Here is a 23,807-nt window from a genome sequence, read left to right as displayed (position 1 = left end):
CGTAACTGAAGATGATGTGCACGCTGCTGCCTTCAGGAGAGTGAATCTGAGAAAATTATCGGGCCTGGATGGAGTACCCTGGCTGCGTATTAAAAATCTTTGCTGACCAACTTACCAAGGTTTTCATGGATATCTTCAATATCTCACTCCTGCAGGGCGTGGTACCCCCCACCTGTTTCAAACAGGCATTAATCATACTGGTGCCCATGAAGAACCTGCCTTAACAACCATCAGCCAGTAACAGTTACATCCACAGTGTTTTGAAAAGCTGGTGATGAAGCAGATCAGCTCTGGTCTGAGCAGTGATGTAGATCCGTTCCAGTTCACCTATCGTAGTAACAGGTCTAAGGCAGATGCCACAGGTTTTACGCAAACCTCTCGAACACCTGGACAGCAAAGAGGCATACATCACGATGCTCTTTATCGACTACATTTCGGCATTTATCCCCTTAAAACTGATCAGCAAACCCTAAGACCTGAGAGTTAACACCCCACTGTGTAATTAGATCATGGATTTCCTCACCTCCAGACCACAATCAGTGAAGATTGGTAAGAATTTCTCCTCCACAATCTCCATCAGTACCAGAGCACCACTGGGCTGTGTTCCTATCCCCCGCTCTCCTCACTTTACACCTATGACTGTGTAGCTCGATACAACAATAATACATACCATCCATAAATTTGCCGACGATACCACGGTAGTGGGTTGTATAAAGGAAGGGGATGAGTCAGTGTACAGGATGAATATTGAAAACTTGACTGAATGGTGCATGAACAACAACCTTGCACTCAATGTCACCAAAACTAAGGAGCTGATTGTTGATTTGAGGAAGGGAAAGCCAGAGGTTTGGAGGATCAGAGGGGGAGCAAATTTAGTTTCTTGGGAGTCACTATCTCTGAGGATTTTTCCTGGACCCATCACACTAATGATAACATGAATAAAGCATGTCTGCGCCTCTACTTCCTCTACTTTGAGGATTAAAGCCTGTTGTACAGTCTTTACCTTGTGTGTGTCTGATTCTGTCAAACAGTGCACCACACAGTGAGTTGTTTACATTCTTTTGATAACATTTTTACGCTGTGTAGTTTACATTTTGCACTAATTATGCAGCGCCCGCAGGAAAAAGGAATCTCATGGTTGTATGTGATGTCATGTATGTACTCTAACAATAAATCTGAAATCTGATCTGAATCTGAAGCCTGATTGGTTATGCATTTATATCTTAAAGGACATTGTTTGACCTGCTGAGTTTCTCCATCATTGTATTTTTACTTCAACCACAGTGTCTACAGACTTTCGTGCAACGGTGTTGCAGCCGTCATTCATATAGGCATTGCTTTTCAAAGGTTGCTTTTTAAATATTCCCCTGCTTTCTTTTGCACGGCACAGCATGAGCAGCATCATCAAGAGGAATGTGTAATGGAACTGGAGCAGTCACGACTGAGAGAAGCCGAGGCGCTGACTGCACTCAAGGAGATGCAAGACAAGGTTCTGGAAATGGAAAAGGTGAGGACCTGCAGGTTTGAATTTCAAAAGGCACGTGTGCTCATTGCCTTGTGATGCTATTTTCTCATCTGTTCTGTAAATAGAATAAGAGAAACTATCAGATTGAGCAATACTCACAGGAGTTATTTTTAAAAAATACCCCTATCATGACAAAAGTATGTACATCTTTATTGAGCAAATATATAATCCATAATCTGCGATTAAACTGGCCCAGGGTCAGTTTACCAAGGTTCTGGCCCAGAACTAAAAGCTGTTAGGTGAACATGTAGCAGAAGGTCCCCTTGGAGGTGGTTGAAATACAACTGAGGCACACTCCTCGAAGGAAGCACAAAAAATCCAGGGCTCCCTGGACAATGAAGGAAACACAGATCAAGCAAAAATGACTGCTTCTGGCAACTGTGTGGTTGAAAATAGGTTCAAGATTCAATTTTTTTGTCGCGTACACACGATGTGCAAAAAAAGCTTTGCTTAGTCTGCATAGGCAAAGGAAATAGTCTCAAAGTGATCTGGCACTGTTGTTTGTATTGTGAAGGAAAGAGTCCCTTCAAAGGTATCAAGTAGCCAAGCATCTCACCCTAACTGGTGCCTCCGTGGTCACATGGCATGTTCTTCAGCAGTGAACCCAAGTTCAAGGCCTGTCATCCAGATCGCACTTCCTAAACCGCCTCTTCTTTTTTAATTATTTTTATTCATTTCTAACAATACTAATTTAAAAATACAATGAAAATCCATTATGAAGTGTTATACATGGTTATTAAGCAATCATCAACCATTACATTATCAATGACTTCCTAATTTTCCTCGAGTAAAAAGACACTGATGTTTCAATTCAGTTTTCAGACATTGATTTTGTTAAATTTATGGAAAAACAAATAGTTTTCTTCTTTGATACTGATGTTTCACCGGAGGTATCCAGTTTAGTTGTGAGATGCCTTGAAAGCTTTTCTCAAGGGACAAATTATTTATTTTACTGTTAGTAAAAATAAAGGGAAGATCATTAAAGAAATATCTGAGTTAATTAATCAAATCAAACAAATAAATCAACAATATGCTCAAACTAAAATTTTGGAATTATATAAAAAACGGATCAAACTTAAAACTACATTTGATCTTCACTCAACATATTCAGTTGAATGACAACTTTTGAAGGCTAAGAGTCAGTTTTATATTCATGGTGATAAATCTGGTAAGTTTTTGGCTAAGCAAATGAGAGGATTTGGAGCTAAATGACATTTAGCAAAGATTCATAAAGATAATGGATAAATTTGGGAAATGTTACTCTCAACTTTATTCTTTTGAGTGTATAAATGACAATAGTTTGATGAAGAGTTTTCCCATGTCAAACTAGACTAGATGAATCTATCTCGCAGAAGGAAATAATGGCTGCCATTTCTTTATTACAGTCTGGGAAGTCCCAGAATCATTACTCTCAAAATTTGGTCAATTTTCAGGTTATAAATTAAATCCGCACAAAAGTGATTTTTTTCCTTTAAATTCTTCTACATCATTGTATGTTGGTTTTCATTTTAAGATTGTTAAAAACCTATTTACATATTTCTGTATTACAATTACAAAAAAGTCATAAACATTTTTTTAAGGAAAACTAACTTTGTTAAAACAAGTGAAGCAGTCCTTAATAAGTGAAGCACATGGAGTCCTGATCTTCATAAAAAGAGACATAGAGTACAAAAACAAGAAGGATCCATTGTGTCTTTATTAAATGGTAGTTAGATCACCCTTCTGGTGTCACAATAACTTAGTAAGAATGTGAAGGTCCTGGAGAAGATTTAGGATGTAAGTTGTATTAGAAAAATTGCATTTGTTCTTGGAACATGGAAAGTTGAGAGAAGTTTTTGGAAGTGCACAAGATTGTGACTGAATTTGGATGAATAGAGGGAATCTGTTCCCAATAACAAATGGCATAAAGGTTAGGGAGGCCAGATTACAGCTTTCGTTGAACAGTACAAGGGCGATGAGTAGAACAGCTTCTGAGTAAAATTTACAATGTCATCTTTTGGAGCTAAAAGTCATTCGTGAATTTCCAATCTATTTTATAGGTCTTCTTGGCTGTAGGTTTTTATGCAATAGCTCGGATATGTGGGCTTAAGACTCCACGGTTCTCTTTGACTGCTCTGCACCATCCTTCTTTACTCAAGTTTTGATGCCTACAACATACAGTGTCCTGACTGACCTTTCAAATGGCTGAAGGGATGATCTGTGTTACCTTGTTTGCTGTTTACTTTGTTAATTAAATACTGCAAGAAAGGAACAATACTATGGTGGGACAGGATGAGCTAGGTGTTGCTATGTGATAGAGAGGGACCATTTTACAATACCCCTGATTATGGGAACTGTGAGTTTTGTCAATAGACAGCTTGTGTTCCGAGATGGAGACAGAAAGATCCAGGAAGGGGGAGTCCCAAATTGGACCGCCTCATCTTCATGATGGGTGTCCAAACCCTTTATACCTCTATTCCCATATAGAAGGGCTTAAAGCACTTAGCTTCTTCCTGGACCAAAGACCCGACCAGTCATCCTCTACCACCACCCTCATCCATCTGGCAGAACTTGCCCTCACTCTAAATAACCTTATTTAACCCATCTCACTTCCTCCAAATTAAAGGAGTAGCCATGGGTACCCACATGGGTCCCAGCTACCGTTGCCTGTTTGTGGGTTTTGTGGAGCAATCCACACTGCAAGCTGCACAGGTAAGACCTTTCCTCCGGTATATCGACGACTACATCAGGGCAGCCTCATGTACCCGTGATGAGCTCATCAACTTCATCCACCATGGACAACTTCCATCCTGATCTCAAACTCACCTGATCCATCTCAGATACTACTCTCCCCTTTCTGGATCTCCCTGAATCCATTTCGGGAGACAAGCTTTCCACTGACATCTACTATAAACCCTCCAACTCCCACAACTACCAGGACTATACTTACTCACACCCTGACCCCTGCAAGGATTCCATCCCCTTCTCTCATTCCCCTTCTCTCATTCCCCTTCTCTCATTCCCCTTCTCACAATTTCTCCGTCTCCGCTACATCTGTTCCAAAAATGAGGTCTTCTTGTCCAGATCTTCTGAAATGTCCGCCTTCTGGCACAAACATGGCTTCCCCTCCACCACCATCTCCTCTGTCTCCCACTAATCTACCCTGGTCGCCTCTTACCCCAGACACAACAAACACAGAATCACCCTCATCCTCACCTACACCCAACCAGCCTCCTCATCCAACACATTATCTGCCGGAATTTCTGGTACTTGCTACAGGATCCCACCAGACACATTTTTCCTCCTCCTCCCCTCTTGGCCTTCCCCAGGGACTGCTCCCTCTGCATTTACCTCCTGTACCCATCCCTCCCCACCCCTTGTACCCTGACACCTTCCCCTGTGCCCATAGGAGGCGCAACACTTGCACCCACACACCTCCTCTCTCACAAGGTCTGGGGCCACAAACAGACCTTTCAAGTGAAGCAACACTTCACTTGTGCATCCAGAGGGCTTATTTACTGTATTTGGTGCGCGCTGTGTGGCCTTCTCTACATTGGAGTTACCGGTCCTACGTTGGGAGATTGTTTCGCTCAGCACCTCCACTCCATTCTCAACCAGGGTGACCTCCCCACTGGCCGACCATTTCAATTCTGGGTCCCACTCCCGTGCTCACGTGTCTGTCCATGGCCTTATGTACTGTCCCACCCTGACCACCTGCAGATTGGAGGAACAACACCTCATTTTGTATCTGGCACACTTCAGACACATGGCATTAACATTGAATTTACTGCTTCCATTAAACCTGCTCACTTTTTCTTTCCCCTCCTCCCTTTTCCTGTCTTTCCAGTTCTCCTACCACCCAGTCATCCTCAGTGCTGCTTTTACCTCCCTCCTTTCTCCACCTGCCTTTTCCACCACCCCCCCACCCCCCAAACCCTAACTTGTTTAGATGTATGTGTCGTGGGATGGATGTGGAAGTTAGATCATCTAACTGGAGTTTGGGGGTAGATGGGTAGAATGGACCAGTGCAGCCTGGTTCCTGAGTATTTTGGGGTGAAGTGAAGCTGGTGATTCTGGAGATGATACCTCAGCATGCAAGGCCAGAATTAAACTAATGGAAGAAGACCTATCGAAGTTAGACCATGCTCTAAGAAAGGTCCATTAAATATGGTCTCTGCAAGTTACATTGTGTTTTGGAAGCATATTCAGCATGAGATGGTTCACTTTTTGAAACAATACGACTCAATTCTTCTCTCTATAAAGATTGACAGCAATGCACAGACATCTTGGTACAGGTCCTCAATTCTACACAAATGCAACGAGCATAGGAAGTGCCCAGTGAAATCTGACCTAGAAGCTAGTATAACCATGAGCTGACTCTCGTACATCAAGCGCTGAATGTGGCACCACATTTTCTTTTTAATGTATTGACACTCCCTTCATCAATCCTAATTTATGCTCTTTCCACTCCAATTCTGAGCCACAAGGTTAAAGACTGCCATAGGGGATTGTTTTTTTAGATTTTGATTTAAATGTAGACATGCAGCGCAGTAACAGGCCCTTTCAGCCCACAAGCCCATGCTGCCCAATTACACCCAATTGACCTATAACTCCTGGTACATTTTGGAGGGTGGGAGGAAACTGAAGCGCCCCCCCCCCCCCCCCGGGAAAACCTACGCAGACACAGGAGATCATACAAACTCCTTACAGATAGAGTAAGATTCAAATCCCAAATCGATCGCTGGCATTGTAACAGCATTGTGCTTACCGCTACGTTAACTGTGCTGTCCTCAGGGATCTCAGAGGAAGGTTAATGGCATAATTGTTGCTTGTGTTCATACCCAAAAATGAGCAACAATGGATAAAATATGAGATTTTTTTTCTTGCCACAACATCTGAGCGTACTGGTTCACGAGAAAGGTGCAGAAACCACTTGCCCTTCTGGCCTGGGGTTTCTGATGCAAGGCTAACTGCAGTCATGTAGAACCTGTTCTGAGTAGAGCAAAGTAAACTGGCTAATGTAGGGCACGGTCTCAATCAGAACTTCATGTAACAAAAATAATAGAGTAAACATGAAGGACTTTACATATAGCCAAAGTATTAATGTAGAAGATGAACTGTGGTGCATATATAAATAATGGGTCTCCAGATCAGTGCAAGAGAAACAAAAGAGGGACCTGTGATGAGATAAACTGAGCAGGTGTTCGAGGATTCAAATCAATGAGGGAGAAAGAACACTTCAAGGGGATAACAGAGTACAGTAAAACCTCTGTTAACCAGGATTCAAGCAACTGGCAAAATAAAATCACAGAAAATAAATAGGTTAAAAATTTGAAGTTCAAAATGGCGCACTTCACCATTAGTTCGCCTATCACACAACACACAATCTCAAGCAACCGGAAAATTCACTTGTCCAGCATCTACCAATCCCCATAGGTGCTGGGTACCAGGGGTAGCAAAACGGTAACACGCACTTGCACCCAATTGACCTACAACCCTGATACATTTTGAAGGGTGGGAGCACCCGGAGGAAACCCATGCAGACACGAGGAGTAGGTACAAACTCCTTTCAGACAGCGCGGGATTCAAATTCCGGTCACTAGCACTGTAACAGTGTTGCTCTAGCTGCCATGCTATCTGTGCCACCCAAAAATCTCTCTTATTACCCCTCTCGTTGCAGGGACATTTATTGGGAAAGGGTACTTGCCCAAGGAAGATAGAAATGATACTTATAAAGACTGGAAGTGATCCATCTGAATATGAAGCAAGGGTCTTCATTGTAAACAAACCATATAGAATAAGGACTCTAGTCAATTAGAAAACAGTGCTGAAAGATATGACAATAAGTGAGCAATGGTTAACATTTAACAAATTCATACACAGTATGCCCCTTAAGGCACAAAAACAACAGGAAATATAGTTTGGGTGTGGCTAACAAGAGGAGTTGTCATGTCGTAGGGAACTGTGAAGTCATTGACCAGTAGTAAAAATAGAAAGGCAAAATGTGTTTTGTATGCTGGGTGATTGAGAAATGATGCTCCAAAGGAACTGGGTGTCTTTATACACAAATCAGCAGAAGGTAATGTGCAGGTTTGGCAAGCAACTAGGAAGGCAAGTAGTTTGTGTGATGACATGAAATGAGGATTTAACAGCTTGATTACTGGGAAGGAGAGATGGTTTCCCAGGAGGTGAGAATCAGTACACTGGGCCTATAATATTGAGTTTGTTAAATTAAGAGACAATCAGTTGGACAGGATCGATGCAGGAATGCCACTTCCCCTAACTTGGGGGTCATTGTCTAAAAATAAGTTCAATATAATTTTCTTCTTTCAGATAGCACCAAATCTTTGAATTCTTCACTCAAAAGTGCTGTGGAGAGTGAATATATTCTGGAGGGGGATTGATGTTACTGAGGAATATGGGGTTAGTGTAGTAAAGGGAGGTGAGGCAGAGGATCGGTCATGATTTTATTGAATGAGGGAGCAGTCACAAGGGGCAGAATGGTCAACTACTTTTTGTGTGTTCTCACTTTCTTAACCCCTTGTCCCTGCCCTTAAACTCCTGTAAAAACACATAGAAATGCTGGAAGAACTCAGCCAGTCTCGCAGCATCCATGAGAGCTAACAGATATATTAATGACATTTTGGGCCTGAGCCCTTCTTTAAGGAATATGCAAACAGGAAAGTGTCAGAATAAAGACAAAACTGGCAAGGGATGGAGTCCAGGGTCAATAAAAGGTGTTAATTAGATATGATAAGAGGAGAGGTGAGAATTGATTTTGGCTCTTTGAAAGGAGACAGTGGGAAAAGGGAAGAGAGAGAGCTGGGTGAAAGGCGACAGGAGGAAAAGGGAGGTGGGTTTAACAGAAACCAGAGATGTCCAGGTTAATGTCATCTGGTTGGAGGGTGCCCAGATGGAAGATGAGGTGTTGTTCATACAATTTACAGGCGGTCTCAGTCTGACAGTGCTTGAGACCATGGACATACATGTCAGCAAAGGGAAGGGAAGGGGAATTGAAATGGGTGCCACTGGGAGATCCCCACTATTGCAGTAGCTAGAATGGAGGTGCACAGCAAAGTGATCTCCCAGTCTGCACCTAGTCTCTCCAATGTAGAGACTACAACAGGAGCAATTCTCAATTCTTATTCCTTGAAGAAGGCCTCAGGCCCAAAAAGTCTGGAATATATCTTTACCTCCTCCAGACGCAGCGAGACCAGCTGAGTTCCTCCAACATTTCTATGTGTTTTCACTACAATCACAGCATCTGCAAATTTTTGTGTTTCATTCATTATACTCCTGTGTCCATCCACATGTACCTCCTTTGTTTTTTTTTTTGCCTCTATTTCCTGCTTTTACACAACACAGAGTTTCTTAAAGCCCTTTCCTCCACTCACCATACATTCTCCAAAGTGAATGCGAACTTTTCATCGATGTTCTTTTTGTCCATTCATGGCTCCCTGAAGCCCTTTGCTTAATACTGCTGGTCCTTTCCCATCCATCTTTCCCAACCTCTTTTCCAATTCCTTTCCTGCCAGCTGCAATTTGCCTAATTTTTCCTTATCATCGCCCATTCTCTCCCTCTGCCCCATCATTCTTATTCCAACTGCATCTCCTCCATTGTGGAACCTCTATAGCTCTGTGTTGCCTTCCAGAATTCTCCATCAGAATATGTGTGTCTAATAGTTTCTGCTTAATCTGTGCAGTTTTAATTTTTTTCAGAGTTCATTTCCAAGCATATTTTGATAATGATGGCCAGATTGTGACAGCAAGGGACAGAGCTCCAAATCAAGCCAAGTTAGGGAAATATAATTTCAAAGATAAAATTAAAAGCTCATTATCTGAAAACACAGATAACAAGATGGTCAGATGGCCATTGTAGAGATGTGGCAGGTGTCGAGGCCAGGATCTAAATATTCCAGAGTACTTAACATTTTGAAAGAGGTAAGCTATTGACACTGGCAAATAATCTATCTGAAAACAATTAGTCTGCCAAGCATGTACTGTACTGGAGGGGGGTGATGTGGGGTTTGGTGTTAGGGCCTCAACCATTTACTATCTGTCTTTATACTCCAGTCCCTCCTAATAAAGAGCAATGATCTATTTGTCTTTCTATATTTTTATCTACTTCCTAATTTGTTAATGCAGCGTTTGTTAATCTTCATGCAAAAGACACCCAGATCCATTCATGTTGTAGCTTTTGACTCATTTATAAATATTCTGACTTTTTCCTCTTTTCAGCAAACTGGATAACCTGATATTTCCTCATGTGGTAGTTCTTCTACCTTACTTATTAATGCTGATTTAACCTGTCTGTGACCTCACAACTCACTTTCCCTATTATTGACAACTAATGCCAATTAAATATTTGAAAGCAAATCCTGGCCTTTGTAATTGGAGATAAAGGGCACTAAAAGAGAGAGTTATGTTAAAGCTCGATCAACCACTGGTTGAATTACAACGGAGTTTCATGTCCAAATCCTGTTACCATAGTTTAGGTAGAGGTTGCAAAAGAGAATCATTAGAAATGAGTCCTTCAGCCACAAGCTTGGTGAGAAAAGTGGAGTTGAGGGGTATTTAGCAGACTAGAAAAATTGAGAATCTTTCTTCCCATAAGCAAGTGGACCTATGCAACCCCTACTCACCTAAATCCATTCACACACACTGTCCTCTCTGAGGAGTGGGATATCTATTAAACCCCACAAACTGACTGAAAGGAACCATCATCATCCTATGGGATGGATGGCCAGACGTAAAAAGTATTCTATAGTATTCAGACAAATCAGAATCATCTCCCTGACAAAGGGTGCAGGCCTAAAGCCTTGGTTACCCATTACTTCCTGTGGATGGCGTGTGACCTGCTGAGTTTATCCAGCAGGTTCATGATTTTAGTCATTGTTTGGCATGATGCCACATGTATTTGACTCTCACTGCTTAGGCCTCAATCACGTATACAAGTAAAAACATTCACCCACCTCGAAAAACAGCTCAAATTCAACTAAATTTTTGTCGAGACTAAATTTCTCTAGCCCCAACCACATCTTCATAAATCACATCCTCCCTGTTATGTCGTGAACAGAACTGTGTGCAGTTCTGTAGATGTAACCAGACTAATGTGTCCGCAGGGTTAGAACTTGACCTGCCTCTTAGGATTCAGGCAATGAAGGCAACTATTCTGTCTGGCTTCACGACCAGTTCTCCCACAACATCAAGGGAACTGAGAACATGCATAACATGGTATTTTAATTTAGACACAGACAGGTAACAGGCGCTTTCGCCCCACGAGCCCGTGCTGCCCAATTGACCTACAAACCCCTGGTACATTTTGAACAATGGGAAGAATCCGGACTCTCCCAGAGAAAACACACACAGACATGGGGAGAATGTACAGACAGTGCCAGATTTGAAACCCTGTTGCTGGTACTGTAATAGAGTTACGCTGATCGTTGCTCTAAGCGTGTCGCCCCCATCTCTGACATTTTTAAAATCTCAGCATTTATCCCAGATTCTTTTGCCTTGTCCTTCTCACGTCTCTGCATTTGCTCCTTGCCATCATTTTGACATGTACAATAATGGGTGGGCTTTTTAAAGGAAAGCAGTGAAGCAATCCACTGAGATGTAAATCCGTTCAAATTTCTGAAGATGTGTGTCACTTTGCTACGTAGACAAGGTCCTTGTGATCATCCTCTCTGAGTACCTGCCTTTGCACCAAATTAAACTCTCCTCACAGAGGCACATTTGTTTCACAATGCAAAGATGATTGACAGACTGATTTCCACTTTAAATTTTAAGATTAATGCATGGGCCACAGGAGACATGTAAATTAAACTGAGAAAATTATGAAACAAAGCAAGTCATCAGAGTGAAAAGAAATGTAGTCAGGAAAGAACTAAATGAAGGAGTTGAAATAGAGAGCATACAGGCCACAAGGAGGAATTCAGCGAGACATGCAGCATTGTAAAGATATTAACCAACGTTTCGGGCCTGACCCCTTCTTACCTTGAAGAGCTGAGACCCGAAACGTCAACCATATAGCTATGGATTCTGTTGTGACTTGCTGAGTTCCAGCATTTCTGTGTTTTCACTACAATCGCGGCATCACAGACGTTTGTCGCAGACTACAAGGGGCACTGAAGCACGTGCACATCTCATGACTGGGGACGCTATCAGAGCTGCTGCCTCACAGATCCAGTAGAACCCAGGTGTGTTCCTGACCTCTAATGCCAGTGGTTGAGTTTGCCTCTACTCCCTCTGACTGTGTGGGTTTGCCCCTTGTGCTTGCTGCCAAAATTTGAGCTGGTAGGCTCAATAGCAGCTGTGAGAAAGAATCTGGTGGGAATTGATGGAGATACAGGGAGAATAGATGGGAGTAGTTGGTGGTTGATGATCAGTGCACCGGAGGTCTGGCTTATTATTCTGTGACCTGGACTAGTACTCGTCAGCAAAAATCCTTGCAGAGAAGCACATCATTTTTTATTCACCTTTGTGGAATTTATTTTCACTTATCGGTGTTTGGAGAGATCCCTCAAAGTACATCTCTCTGTATTTTCTCCTTTCTGCCATCTTGATGTGTGGGCATTAATGGGTGTGAGAAAGACCCGTTTACTTTGAACATTGCGGCCAATCATGTACATCACTGTCAAAATTGTTTTCAACTTGGCTTTTCATTATATGGTGAAGTAAAACATGAAAGTCTATAGACCCGGTGATTGAAATAAAAACACAATACTGGAGAAAGTCAGCAGGTCAAACAGAGTGAAGATAATGATAAGATAATGATAAGATAATGATAAGATAATGATAAGATAATGATACATAACCAACATTTCAGCAAAATGTAGCCTACATTTTCCTCAGACCTTGATGAAGGGCTCAAGCCCATAACATTAGTTCTGTATCTTTATGTACACCGTTTGACCTGCTGAGTTTTTCCAGCATTGTTTTTATTATGTGGTTTCTGCATGGTTGGATGACTGTTTAAATTTTGAGATGCTCAGGCTCCCACTTGAGTTGTTTTTTTCCAAAGGTTCACAACATTGTGTTGTTCTAGGAAACAAAGCATTGATCCCTTAGTTCGCTACGGTCTAAGTGCCCCGTTATTGGGTTGTAATTCCTGAAATGTGTAGCTCAAAATTAACTAAAGGCTGAAGAAATTAAAGTTCACACCAAAACAAACAATTTCAGCAAATTAGAATCACTAAGGGGTTTAATGAACTGAATACTTGTCATTGGTCTAAGTTGTCAAGGAGTGCTTGCCCTCATGGGGAAACACCCACTTACAAAAAAAGCTTCTTGCATTTTGTCACTTCAACTCCTCCAAACGTTGAAGAGTTCTTGTGAAATTGCACATACCTCTGAGTAAACAAGTCATTGAGCCCAAATTCAGTTCTGGTGCAATCTTGGAATATCAAAGTTCAGATTTGCTGTCAGAGTTCACAGATGACATGACATACAGTCCTGAGGTTTTCTTTCCTGCGAGCCAGGCAAAATTTCTATTTATCGATTGTGCAAAAAAATTGTATTCCAGAAAAGATGCGAATAAAAAAGAGTAAACAAGAAGGAAGTAAAAACACCATGTTGGAGAAATTCAGCAGGTCAAACAGCAAAGATAAAGATAAAAAACCAGCGTTTTGGACTTGAGCTTTTCATCAAGGTGTGAATAAAATGTAGGCAGACACCCTAACAAAGTGGTTGGGGGGAGGGGCAGGGGAGGAGGAAATAGAGAGGGTGCCCTAGTAAACTGGGAAGAATGGAGAGGGAAAGAGGTGGAGAGCTGGAGGAAAGAAGATAGGGCAATGGGAAGGAAAGGAGAAAAAAACTGCTCAATGCAGACAATGAATGCAGTAAAACCCCTGGTCCTGGCACCTATGGGGCTTGGCTGCTTGAGACAGTGTGTTGCATGAATGGTGACTAACAGTGAGCCACACCAATTTTCTAGCTATTTCTGCATTTTTTTTGCCAGTTGCTTGAATTCTGGATAATGGGTTTTATTGTATTCAGTAACAAATAATGTGTAAAGTTAGAGTCCTTAAATGAGTCTGTGATTGAGTTTGTTGTTTAGAAATCTGATTGTGGAGGGGTAGCAGTTGTTCCTGAACCTGGTGGTATGAGTCCTCAAGGCAGCAGCGAAAACAGAGCATGCCCTGGGTGGTGTGGATCCTCTCTAATGGCAGCGGTCCCTGTAGATGTCCTCGATGGTGGGGAGGATTTTGACTGTGATGTCCTGGGCTGTGCCCACAACCTTGTGCAGTGTTTCCACTCAGAGATATTGGTTCCACCATCCTTGGCCTTGATGCAGCGGATCAGCATACTTTCCACTAAATATCTGTAGAAGTTTGCCAAGTTTTTGATACAAAGCAGAAAGTAGAGGTGCTGAAGTATTCTCTTCATGATAACATTTATGTGTGTTGTGTCCTGGAAAGGTCGTCCGACCCTTAGCAATTTAAATTTGCTCACCCTCTCCATCTCGGATCCCCCAGTATTCAGTAGGTCATACACCTCTGGTTTTTCCCTTCCTGAGGTCAACAATCAGCTCCTTGGTTTTGATGATATTGAGTGCGAGGTGTTGTTCAGCCAAGTTTTCAATCTTCCTCTTTAATGCTGACTCACCACCCCATTTAATACCACCACTGCCATGGCATCGACAAATTTGTAGACGGTGTTATTGTTGTACCGAGCTACACAGTCGTAGATGTAAAGAGAATAGAGCAGGGGACTAAGAAGGCAGCCCAGTACTGATGGACTTGGTGGAGGAGATGTTCTTGCCAATCCACACATACTGTGGTCTTGAGGTAAGCAATTACACAGTGGGTCTTGAAGTTTGTTGATCAGTTTTGCGGAGATGATGGTGTTGAATGTGAACTGTAGTCGACATAATGAAAGTGTTTTTACTGACTAGGTGTTCCAGCGTTTTGTGTAAAACCAGTGAGACCTGTTACTGCGGTTGGCAAATTGGAATGGATATGTAGTGGATACTTTAAGAACAAACTGTTGACTTAGAATGCATGAACAGGGTGGTAAGGATCAGTTATTAAGTGAAAGTGAAGTTTACCCCTTACCCATCACCTTGCAACAGTCCTCTGAGCTCCTGATTTGCCCTTTAAATTTAGAAATACAGCACGATAACAGGCCCTTCTGGCTCAAATACACTCATGTGACCAATTAACCTATCAATCCCTTATGTCTTTGGAATATGAGAAGAAACCGGAGCACCCAGAGGAAACCCATGCCGACACAGGGTGAACATGTAAACTCATCACAGGCAGTGGTGGATTCGAACCCCAGTTGTCAGTGTTGAAATAGCATGGTGCTAACCGTGCTGCTCTTAATACAGTTACTAAATATGCTCAATACATACTTGCATCCTCAAGGGCTATCTACTGGGAAAATCGACTGTTGTGGTGTTGTTTATTTAGACATGCAGCACAGAAACAGGCCCTTTCAGCCCACGAGCCCATGCTGCCCAATTACATCCAATTGACCTACACCGCTGGTACGTTTTGAAGGGTGGGAGGAAACCGCAGGCCTCAGAGAAATCGCACACAGACATGGGGTGTATGTACAAACTTCTTATAGACAGCACTGGATTCAAACCCCAATTCCAATCGCTAGCTCTGTAACAGCATTGCGTTAACTGCTATACCAACCGTGCTGCCCCAGTTGGATCTTCAGATCTTAGAACAAACATTTCAGCCCACTCAATGGTCAACAAGTCAATTGGATATCAGGCTGCATATTCAAGATTTATTTTATTGTCATGTAATAAAACAGAAAATGTGATATTACATGAAATTTCCTTTAGTCGACGATAAGGCAGACAAAGATGTGTTATTAACAGTAACTAATGGAATAAGTCTATTTTGAACAATGTCTATTGTTCTTCTTGACAATAACCCCATCCCACCAATCTCTTCATCAATTTTATTCCAAAGCTCAATTAAATGCTTCAAAATAGGGGTATCTCCACTCAAATTCCATTTAAAATTAAAATATTGTGCATTTACCTCCCCTATTTTACTAAGTTCTATAGGCACCCAAGCAGGAATTTTATCTAAATCAAACATTATGTTAATAAATTGCAGTTGGGCTGCCTTATATTGATTCATAAAATTGGGGAGCTGTGAACCTCTTAATTCATACTTCCATGTTGATTTTTCCATAGAAACCATTGAGTTTCCATAAAAATTTCCTAACACTAGAACTTGAAAAACATTTGAGGGACTACAGCTGGAATCAACTGAAAAAGATATTGTATTCTAGGGAAGATATTCATTTTAATACAATTTACCCTACCTACTAAAGTTATAAATGATGTATTCCATTTATTCAAATCTTCTATAATTCTCTTCAATAATGGTGAATAATTTAACTTACACAGTGAAACCTCATTAGAACGCAATTCGTTTATCTGCAGAATCGCTTATAGCATGGGTATTTGTGAACCCCAAGCATTGATTTTAGGATGTCAGAATAACAATGGCTAACAGCCACAAACTCAAAAATGGACTCTTATGACTCATTTACAAGATGTGTATGTTAAGATGTGGAGTTTAAAGGTCTCGAAGGTCTTATTATAGGGTTTGAGTCACAGTATTCTGTTTTCCTGAATCATGAGATATATGCATCTGTTTCGTGACTCGGCTGTAACACGGTATGGACCCCAACTACAATGTTCTAATGTGGTTTTACTGTATAAACTCTTTAAATCCTTATACACATCAATACCTAAATACTTTATTCCAGCATCTGGCCATCTAAACAGAATAGCATTTTTACATTATATATAATCCCCATTTAATAAAGGAATAATTTCACTTTTATCCCAATTAATTTTATAACCAGAAACTTCCCCATATTTCTCTAGTCTTAACTGCAATTGATGCAAATAATTCAAAGGATCTGATAAATAAATCAAAACATCATCTTCAAATAAATTAATTTTATACTCTTCCTGATTCACTGTGATACCTTTTATCTTAGAATCCTGTCTTACTAACTCAGCCAGGGGTTTCAATCACTAAAATAAACAAAGCCAGTGATAAAGGACAGCTCTGTCTACTTGACCTAACCAATTGAAAGAATGCAGAAACTTGACCATTGGTTACAATTTTCACACGAGGGTTATTGTATAACGTTTTAAACCAATTTACACATCTTGGTCCTCGCCCACTTATTTCCAAAGCTTTCAAAATAAAATCCCATTCTAATCTATTAAATGCCTTTTCTGCATCCAAAGCAACCACTATGTTCAATTTCCCCCTGTTTTTGGGCTAAAGGAGTTATCTGCAGACTTTTGATTTTTAACAAATCCAGTTTGATCCATATGAATTAATTTAGGTAGATATTTTGCTAAGCTATTTGCTCGTTCTTTACCAACTATTTTATAATCTTTCTTTGGTATTACAGTAATAATTGTAGTTGAAAAAGAATCCAGTAAAGAATGTACATTTCACTCCTTTGTTCAACGCCTTCACAAAGGAGGTGTCAAGAGATCATTAAATTTCTTTAAAAACTCTACAGGAAAGCTATCTTCCCCTGGAGACTTATTACTTTGTAGTGAACTCATCACCTCACTAATTTCCCTTGCCATAAAAGGAGAATCCAAATCACTTTGTTCCTGACTATTTAAACTAAAAAAGTTATTTTGAGATAAAAAGATATTAATCTTAATCTCATCTCGAGCAGGCTCAGATTGATATAATTTAAAATTAAAAAAATTAAATTAATCATTAATTTCTTGAGGTTTTTAAGTAATTACACCCATTTTTATTAACTGCATTAATCATTCTAGAAGATTGTTATTAATCATTCTAGAAGATTGTTCTGCTTTCAATTACTACTCAAGAACCTTATGAGTTCCTTCTCCCAGTTCAGTTACTGTTGATAACAAATCTTTTTCTGCATTATGGTGGACATTTATTTCAAAATAGCATTTCCATTTTCTATGGATAGTCAACTTTTAAGGGTTTGACATCGTCAGGATATTAAGACGATTGAGGATTGTTTTGAAGCTGGGAAATGTATTACTTTTGAGTGAATGAAGAAGTTTAGGGTACCCATTAATACTTTCTTTTGTTATTATCAGGTTAAGAATTTTTTTCCGTGATAAATTCAGTCTGGCTTTATTATTGCCAAGAGAGACAGAAGTGGAGTTATTGATTCAAAATAGTTATATAGAGAAATTTATTTTGGTAAGGTATAATTTGTTGCAAAGGAGAGTCCCTAAAGTAGGATCCTTAATCAATACAGAAATGGAAGTAGATTTGAATAGGTAAATAGATGAACGTAGTTGAAAGAAAATATGAAAAGTATAATAAATGTAAGATATAGGCTTGTACAGTATAATTTTATTCATCAGATATATTTAACTCTGCAAAAATTAAATAGATTGAATCATACTATTTGTATTTTTGATGTGGTCATGAAGTGGGTACATTTTTGCATTCTACTTGGCAATGTTCAAAAGTTAAACCTATTTGGATGGAAGAGGGTAATTTATTGGAATGAATAACAGGAGTTGTACTTCCATGGGATCCAATGCTATTTCTAATAGGTAATATTAAAGGAATTAGGCCTAAGTTAAAATTGACAATGTATTAAATAGCTAGGAAATGCATTGCTGTAACTTGGAAATCAGACATAGATTTAGAAATAGAGAAATAGCATGGAGAAGTTCGCGAGTTGCATATGTTACAAGCCCAGAGGACTCCAAAACTCAGCAGCAATAGAAATTCACCAAGATAGATGGTTACTTTCACAAAAGTTGCTTTTATTTTTCTTTAAACATAATAAGATACAGCAATGGAAGCCAGATCACTGCCAGTATTTAAACAAGAAATGGACAAGTAACTCATTAGTGAGAGCATCAAGGGATTTGGAGAAAGGCTGGAAATTAGAACTAGTGTAGAGTAGCTTAGTGTAGATTTACGGAACAGACTCGATGGGCCTAGTGGCCTGGTTCTGTTCCTTTGCTTGTGATCTTGTGAAGATCAGTCTTAACCTTATTCTTCTTTGGCTTGGCTTCGCGGATGAAGATTTAAGGAGGGGGTAAATGTCCACGTCAGCTGCAGGCTCGTTTGTGGCTGACAAGTCCGATGCGGGACAGGCAGACACGGTTGCAGCGGTTGCAGGAGAAAATTGGTTGGTTGGGGTTGGGTGTTGGGTCTTTCCTCCTTTGCCTTTTGTCAGTGAGGTGGGCTCTGCGGTCTTCTTCAAAGGAGGTTGCTGCCCGCCAAACTGTGAGGCGCCAAGATGCACGGTTTGAGGCGATATCAGCCCACTGGCGGTGGTCAATGTGGCAGGCACCAAGAGATTTCTTTAGGGAGTCCTTGTACCTCTTCTTTGGTGCACCTCTGTCTCGGTGGCCAGTGGAGAACTCGCCATATAACACGATTTTGGGAAGGCGATGGTCCTCCATTCTGGAGACGTGACCCACCCAGTGCAGCTGGATCTTCAGCAGCGTGGACTCGATGCTGTCGACCTCTGCCATCTCGAGTACTTCGACGTTAAGGATGAAAGCGCTCCAATGAATGTTGAGGATGGAGCAGAGACAACGCTGGTGGAAGCGTTCTAGGAGCCGTAGGTGATGCCGGTAGAGGACCCATGATTCGGAGCCGAACAGGAGTGTGGGTATGACAATGGCTCTGTATACGCTTATCTTTGTGAGGTTTTTCAGTTGGTTGTTTTTCCAGACTCTTTTGTGTAGTCTTCCAAAGGCGCTATTTGCCTTGGCGAGTCTGTTGTCTATCTCATTGTCGATCCTTGCATCTGATGAAATGGTGCAGCCGAGATAGGTAAACTGGTTGACCATTTTGAGTTTTGTGTGCCCGATGGAGATGTGGGGGGGCTGGTAGTCATGGTGGGGAGCTGGCTGATGGAGGACCTCAGTTTTCTTCAGGCTGACTTCCAGGCCAAACATTTTGGCAGTTTCCGCAAAACAGGACGTCAAGCGCTGAAGAGCTGGCTCTGAATGGGCAACTAAAGCGGCATCGTCTGCAAAGAGTAGTTCACGGACAAGTTTCTCTTGTGTCTTGGTGTGAGCTTGCAGGCGCCTCAGATTGAAGAGACTGCCATCCGTGCGGTACCGGATGTAAACAGCATCTTCATTGTTGAGTTCTTTCATGGCTTGGTTCAGCATCATGCTGAAGAAGATTGAAAAGAGGGTTGGTGCGAGAACACAGCCTTACTTCACGCCATTGTTAATGGAGAAGGGTTCAGAGAGCTCATTGCTGTATCTGACCCGACCTTATTACTATTAACTTAACCTAACTTACCCCCTTCTAATTCTAAGCACGCATGTGCATATGTTCAGGAGAGTTCTCTGTTTCACTGTCCAATCATTCACTTTTCACTTCTCCAAGTTCACCGGTATCAGTCAATTCTTATACTGTTCACAGAATTTAACACTTATGAATCTTCACGAGGCTCACGAAGGTTCTTGTCAGTTTCAGAGAGATATTTGTTGCTCGTTGGACATACACAAACTGATTTCCTCCAATCAGTCACTTCACTGTCTTCAGCAAGTGACTAAAACTTTCCCCATCATGGGTTTTCCAAATGAGAACCTCTTCTTCCAGTTCACCACAGAGTTCCTCTTGTTTCCCTTATTTCAGGAGAAACACTTCAGCCAGCCATTTCCTCTTGTAAGGACTACAAGGGTTTTGAACAGGCTGAACTCAGAACTCACAACCCATCTTCAAAATGGGTTTTTTCAACCAGCCTGCCAGCTTGCCATTTTGCAGCCTCAACTACTACTGTAGAACTGACTTCTCTCTCTCTCTCTCTCTCTCTCTCTCTCTCTCTCTCTCTCTCTCTCTCTCTCTCTCTCCCCCCCTCCCCCAAAAGAGAAATCATGTGTTTGATTTTTCTCCCTCTGCTTGTGAAAAACCGTATGACTTTTGAAAGGGCTCCAAACCCAATCTTTGAAAGATCTTATCAGTACTTCTGAGCCTAGACTTTATTGCCCATACACAATAAATCAGCATTCTTCATTGCTTCTGCAAAGCCAACTGGAGCCTCAACTTCCAGCTTCAGCAAAGCTTTGCATTTTAAATGAGATGTCTTTTGTGAAATGTTACCTAAACTAAACCTCCACAATCTATCTCTTTTAAAGACATATTTTACCCATAACTATTCTAACATACCCCGTAACACATACCAGTTGAGAAAATTACATACAATTCAAGGAATAAGTATCACAGGTATGGATATGAACGTTTAATTGAAATCCTGGCATTCTTTTCTCTCTTGGTGTTCTCTTATTGGAATCTGCTAAATATTGGCAGTGACCTTGCTGACCATCTCTCATCCTATCCTTCTTTTCCTTTATGGGGTTTAGTGGGGGGAGGAGGTGGGTAAGGAGGGGTCTTTTCTTTTTTTCTTTTTATATACCACATGTACAAAGATTGACAAAGATTTGTAATGTGCGATTTTATGTCGTTTAAATTTATAAATAAAATATTTTAAAAAACCAGTAGCTGCCCAGCCCCCCCTTAGAGAAAAAGAAGCAAAATAGAATCGTCCCCCCACCACCCACCCCAGGGTCACCGAGTGCCCGTGGATTCTCCTCCAGATCTCATGCAGCCTTCACAACCACACTGCCTTTGTTCCAAATCCAAGCTCCAGATCCACACCTCTGGCAGGATCAGGAAGCCTCCAGTGCCCTCGTGCATCCCCGTTCTGATACCTGGTACCCCATCAGCCAGTCTCGAGCCAGTCTCCAGCAGTCCTTTGACCGCAGATGCCAGCAGCCCACAGTCTGCATTGGTTCCTCGCCTCAAGTCACCAACAGCCCACCGTGTGTTCCTCAGGCTCAGAACCCCTCACTGGTCCACTGCCAAACTCACCATCCCTTTGGGACTCCGGTCAAAATGTTCCTGAGCAAATCGACTCTATTATTTGATGTGACGATTACGTGTCCTCCATTACGTAATCATGAAGCAGAAACATTTGAGGGTAATAAGTCACAAAAATCTGTAGACGCATGGATGAAGTAAAAAAAAAAATCACAAAATGCTGGAGAAGCTCAGCAGGTCGAACTGAAGCAAAGGTAGAAACACATAACCAAAATTTCGGGTTCAAGCCCTTCATCAAGGTATGTGAGAGTACCAGCAGGTGTTTGAAGAAAAAGTAGAGGGGAGGAGGGGACGGCAAAGGCAGGAGATGGTAGGCGGATGGGGGGAGGTAGGAGAGATGGCTGGGTGGGTAAGGGGGGAAGGGATGGGAGAACTGGAAAGACAAGAAAGGTGAAGGAGCAAGTTTAGCAGAAAGCAATGTTCATGCATGTGGCTGGAGAGTGCCCAGATGGGAAATAAGGTGTTGTTCCTCCAATCTGCTGGTGGTCTGCGACAGAGAGTACAAAAGGCCATTGACAGACGTGTAAGTCTGATAGTGTTAGCTCAGATTTGAAATGGTTGGCTGCTTGTAGCTCCCTGTGGTGGGAGATGGCAAGGATGTGCTCAGCGAAGTGATCTCCCAATCAATGTAGAGGACACGTTGACCTGGTATTTCTACTTTTGCTACATGAAGGACACTGTTTGTCCTGCTGAGCTTGTCCAGCATTTTGTGTTTTTTAACATATGAGGGTACGTGGTCACACCTGAACTGTCTGCAGGGCGTACATTCTGGGTACTGCAGGGCGTACATTCTGGGTACTGCAGGGGCTTACATTCAGGGTACTGCAGGGCGTACATTCTGGGTACCTCACACAAGTAAATAGGCCACTCACTGAACATCACTTTCTATAGAAGAAGGGGAGCAAAATTATTTTCTGCACTTCAGTCTAGTTGCTGTTGTCATCAAGGAGAACATCAAAAAGTCTTCACTGTTGCTCCTTTAGAGTTCTGTGTCGAGCATGAGAAATTTTGTTTTATTTTTAAATGTCAATGCAGTTTCTTTGGCTCTTTTTGTGAAAAAACAGTGGAATAACCTGTGGATCTTTAGATAAGGCAGCATGGTTAGCACAGCCCAGCGACCTGGGTTCAAAAAGGAGTTTGTATGTTCTCCCCTTTCCTGTGTGGGTTTCCTCTGGGAGCTCACGGTTTCTTCCCACCTTCCAAAGGCATACACGGATTGTAACTTAATTGGTCCCACAAGTGTATTGAGTGACATGGGCCTGAAGGGCCTGTGATCGTGTTTCATCATTACATTTTAAAAATGAAGATCAGTTTTAGAATGCAGCATGCTCAGGCTTGTAGTTGCATAAGAAGGTAGGAGCAGGAGTCGGCCATTTGGCCCGTCGAGCCTGGTCCGCCATTCAAAGAGATCATGGCTGATCTGATGTTTGACTTATCTATACCTACCTGCCTTTTCCCTTATTCAGCACAAAAGTTGAAGTGTATTAAATGAAAATTGCCCTATTAGCTCATCCTGTCACACATTAGATCTTTGTTTGTGGTCTATTCTCTGAGCAGAAGAGGAGAGGAATGCTGAGTTGTCAAGGATGGTGGGGAGGGGAGGATTTAGCAGGGAGAGGTCACATTGAGTGAGGATGCTCATGACCTTGATTCCAAGAGGGATCAGCAAGACAACATGCCTTTCAGTTCACTGGGTCTCGGCCATACTTTGACCACCCCATTTTAACGTCCCCACATTCTCATCAACTACACTCCCCCAGTACCCTCAGGGAACTTTGTAGCAGCCAAATGAACTAACCAATCCACACATCTTTAGGATGAGGTGAGAAACTGGAGACCCTGGGGAAACCCTCATGGTCATGGAGAGAACGTATAAGCCCTGTGCTGATTGCAGCAGGGGTTAGGATTGAAGACAGGTTGCTGGCACTATAAGGCAGTTGTTGCGCAACAGAAAGGAAGAGAAATTCAAGAAAACTCAATAAATGCATGTAAATGAAGATATGTGGTGGAGCAGGTATTTTAGAGGAAACAGGGAGGTTACAGAAGGAATTAGATTAGGTGAATGGGCAGAGAAGTGGCAAATTAAATATAAATGTCAGAAATTTATGGTTATGCACTTAGGTAGAAAAAATAAACAGGCAGACTATTTTTTAAATGATGGAGAAAATTGAAAATACCCAGATGCACAGGGGCCTGAGAGTCCTTGTGCAGGATGGCCTGAAGGCAGGTTGAGTCAGTGATGAAGAAGGCATTCATTTCAAGATGAATAGAATACAAGGCCAAGGATGTGATGTTGATGCTTTATAAGGGACTGGTGAGGCCTCACTTAGAGGATTGTGAGCAGTTTTGGGCTCTTTATTTAAGAAAAGATGTGCTGAAGTTGGAGAAGGAGATTCATTCGGATGATTTTAGGAATGAAAGGGTTATCATACAAGGAGCGCTTGACAGCTCCT

General features: G+C 41.6%; 1 protein-coding gene across 7 annotated transcripts in view; it reads left to right on the top strand.

Moving 5' to 3' along the window:
• Positions 1-23,807, top strand: part of LOC138758575 (EVI5-like protein) — a 424,266-nt gene that overhangs the window by 299,699 nt on the left and 100,760 nt on the right. For all 7 annotated transcript variants that reach the window (XM_069927712.1, XM_069927716.1, XM_069927713.1 and 4 more), the window contains one exon: positions 1,391-1,507. In XM_069927712.1, coding sequence (XP_069783813.1) covers positions 1,391-1,507 — 117 coding nt within the window. The remainder of the gene's footprint in view (positions 1-1,390; positions 1,508-23,807) is intronic.

The sequence above is a fragment of the Narcine bancroftii genome, chromosome 3 (genome assembly GCF_036971445.1).
Source record: "Narcine bancroftii isolate sNarBan1 chromosome 3, sNarBan1.hap1, whole genome shotgun sequence".
In the NCBI taxonomy this organism is placed as follows: domain Eukaryota; kingdom Metazoa; phylum Chordata; class Chondrichthyes; order Torpediniformes; family Narcinidae; genus Narcine; species Narcine bancroftii.
This window is presented reverse-complemented; position numbering and strand designations above follow the sequence as displayed.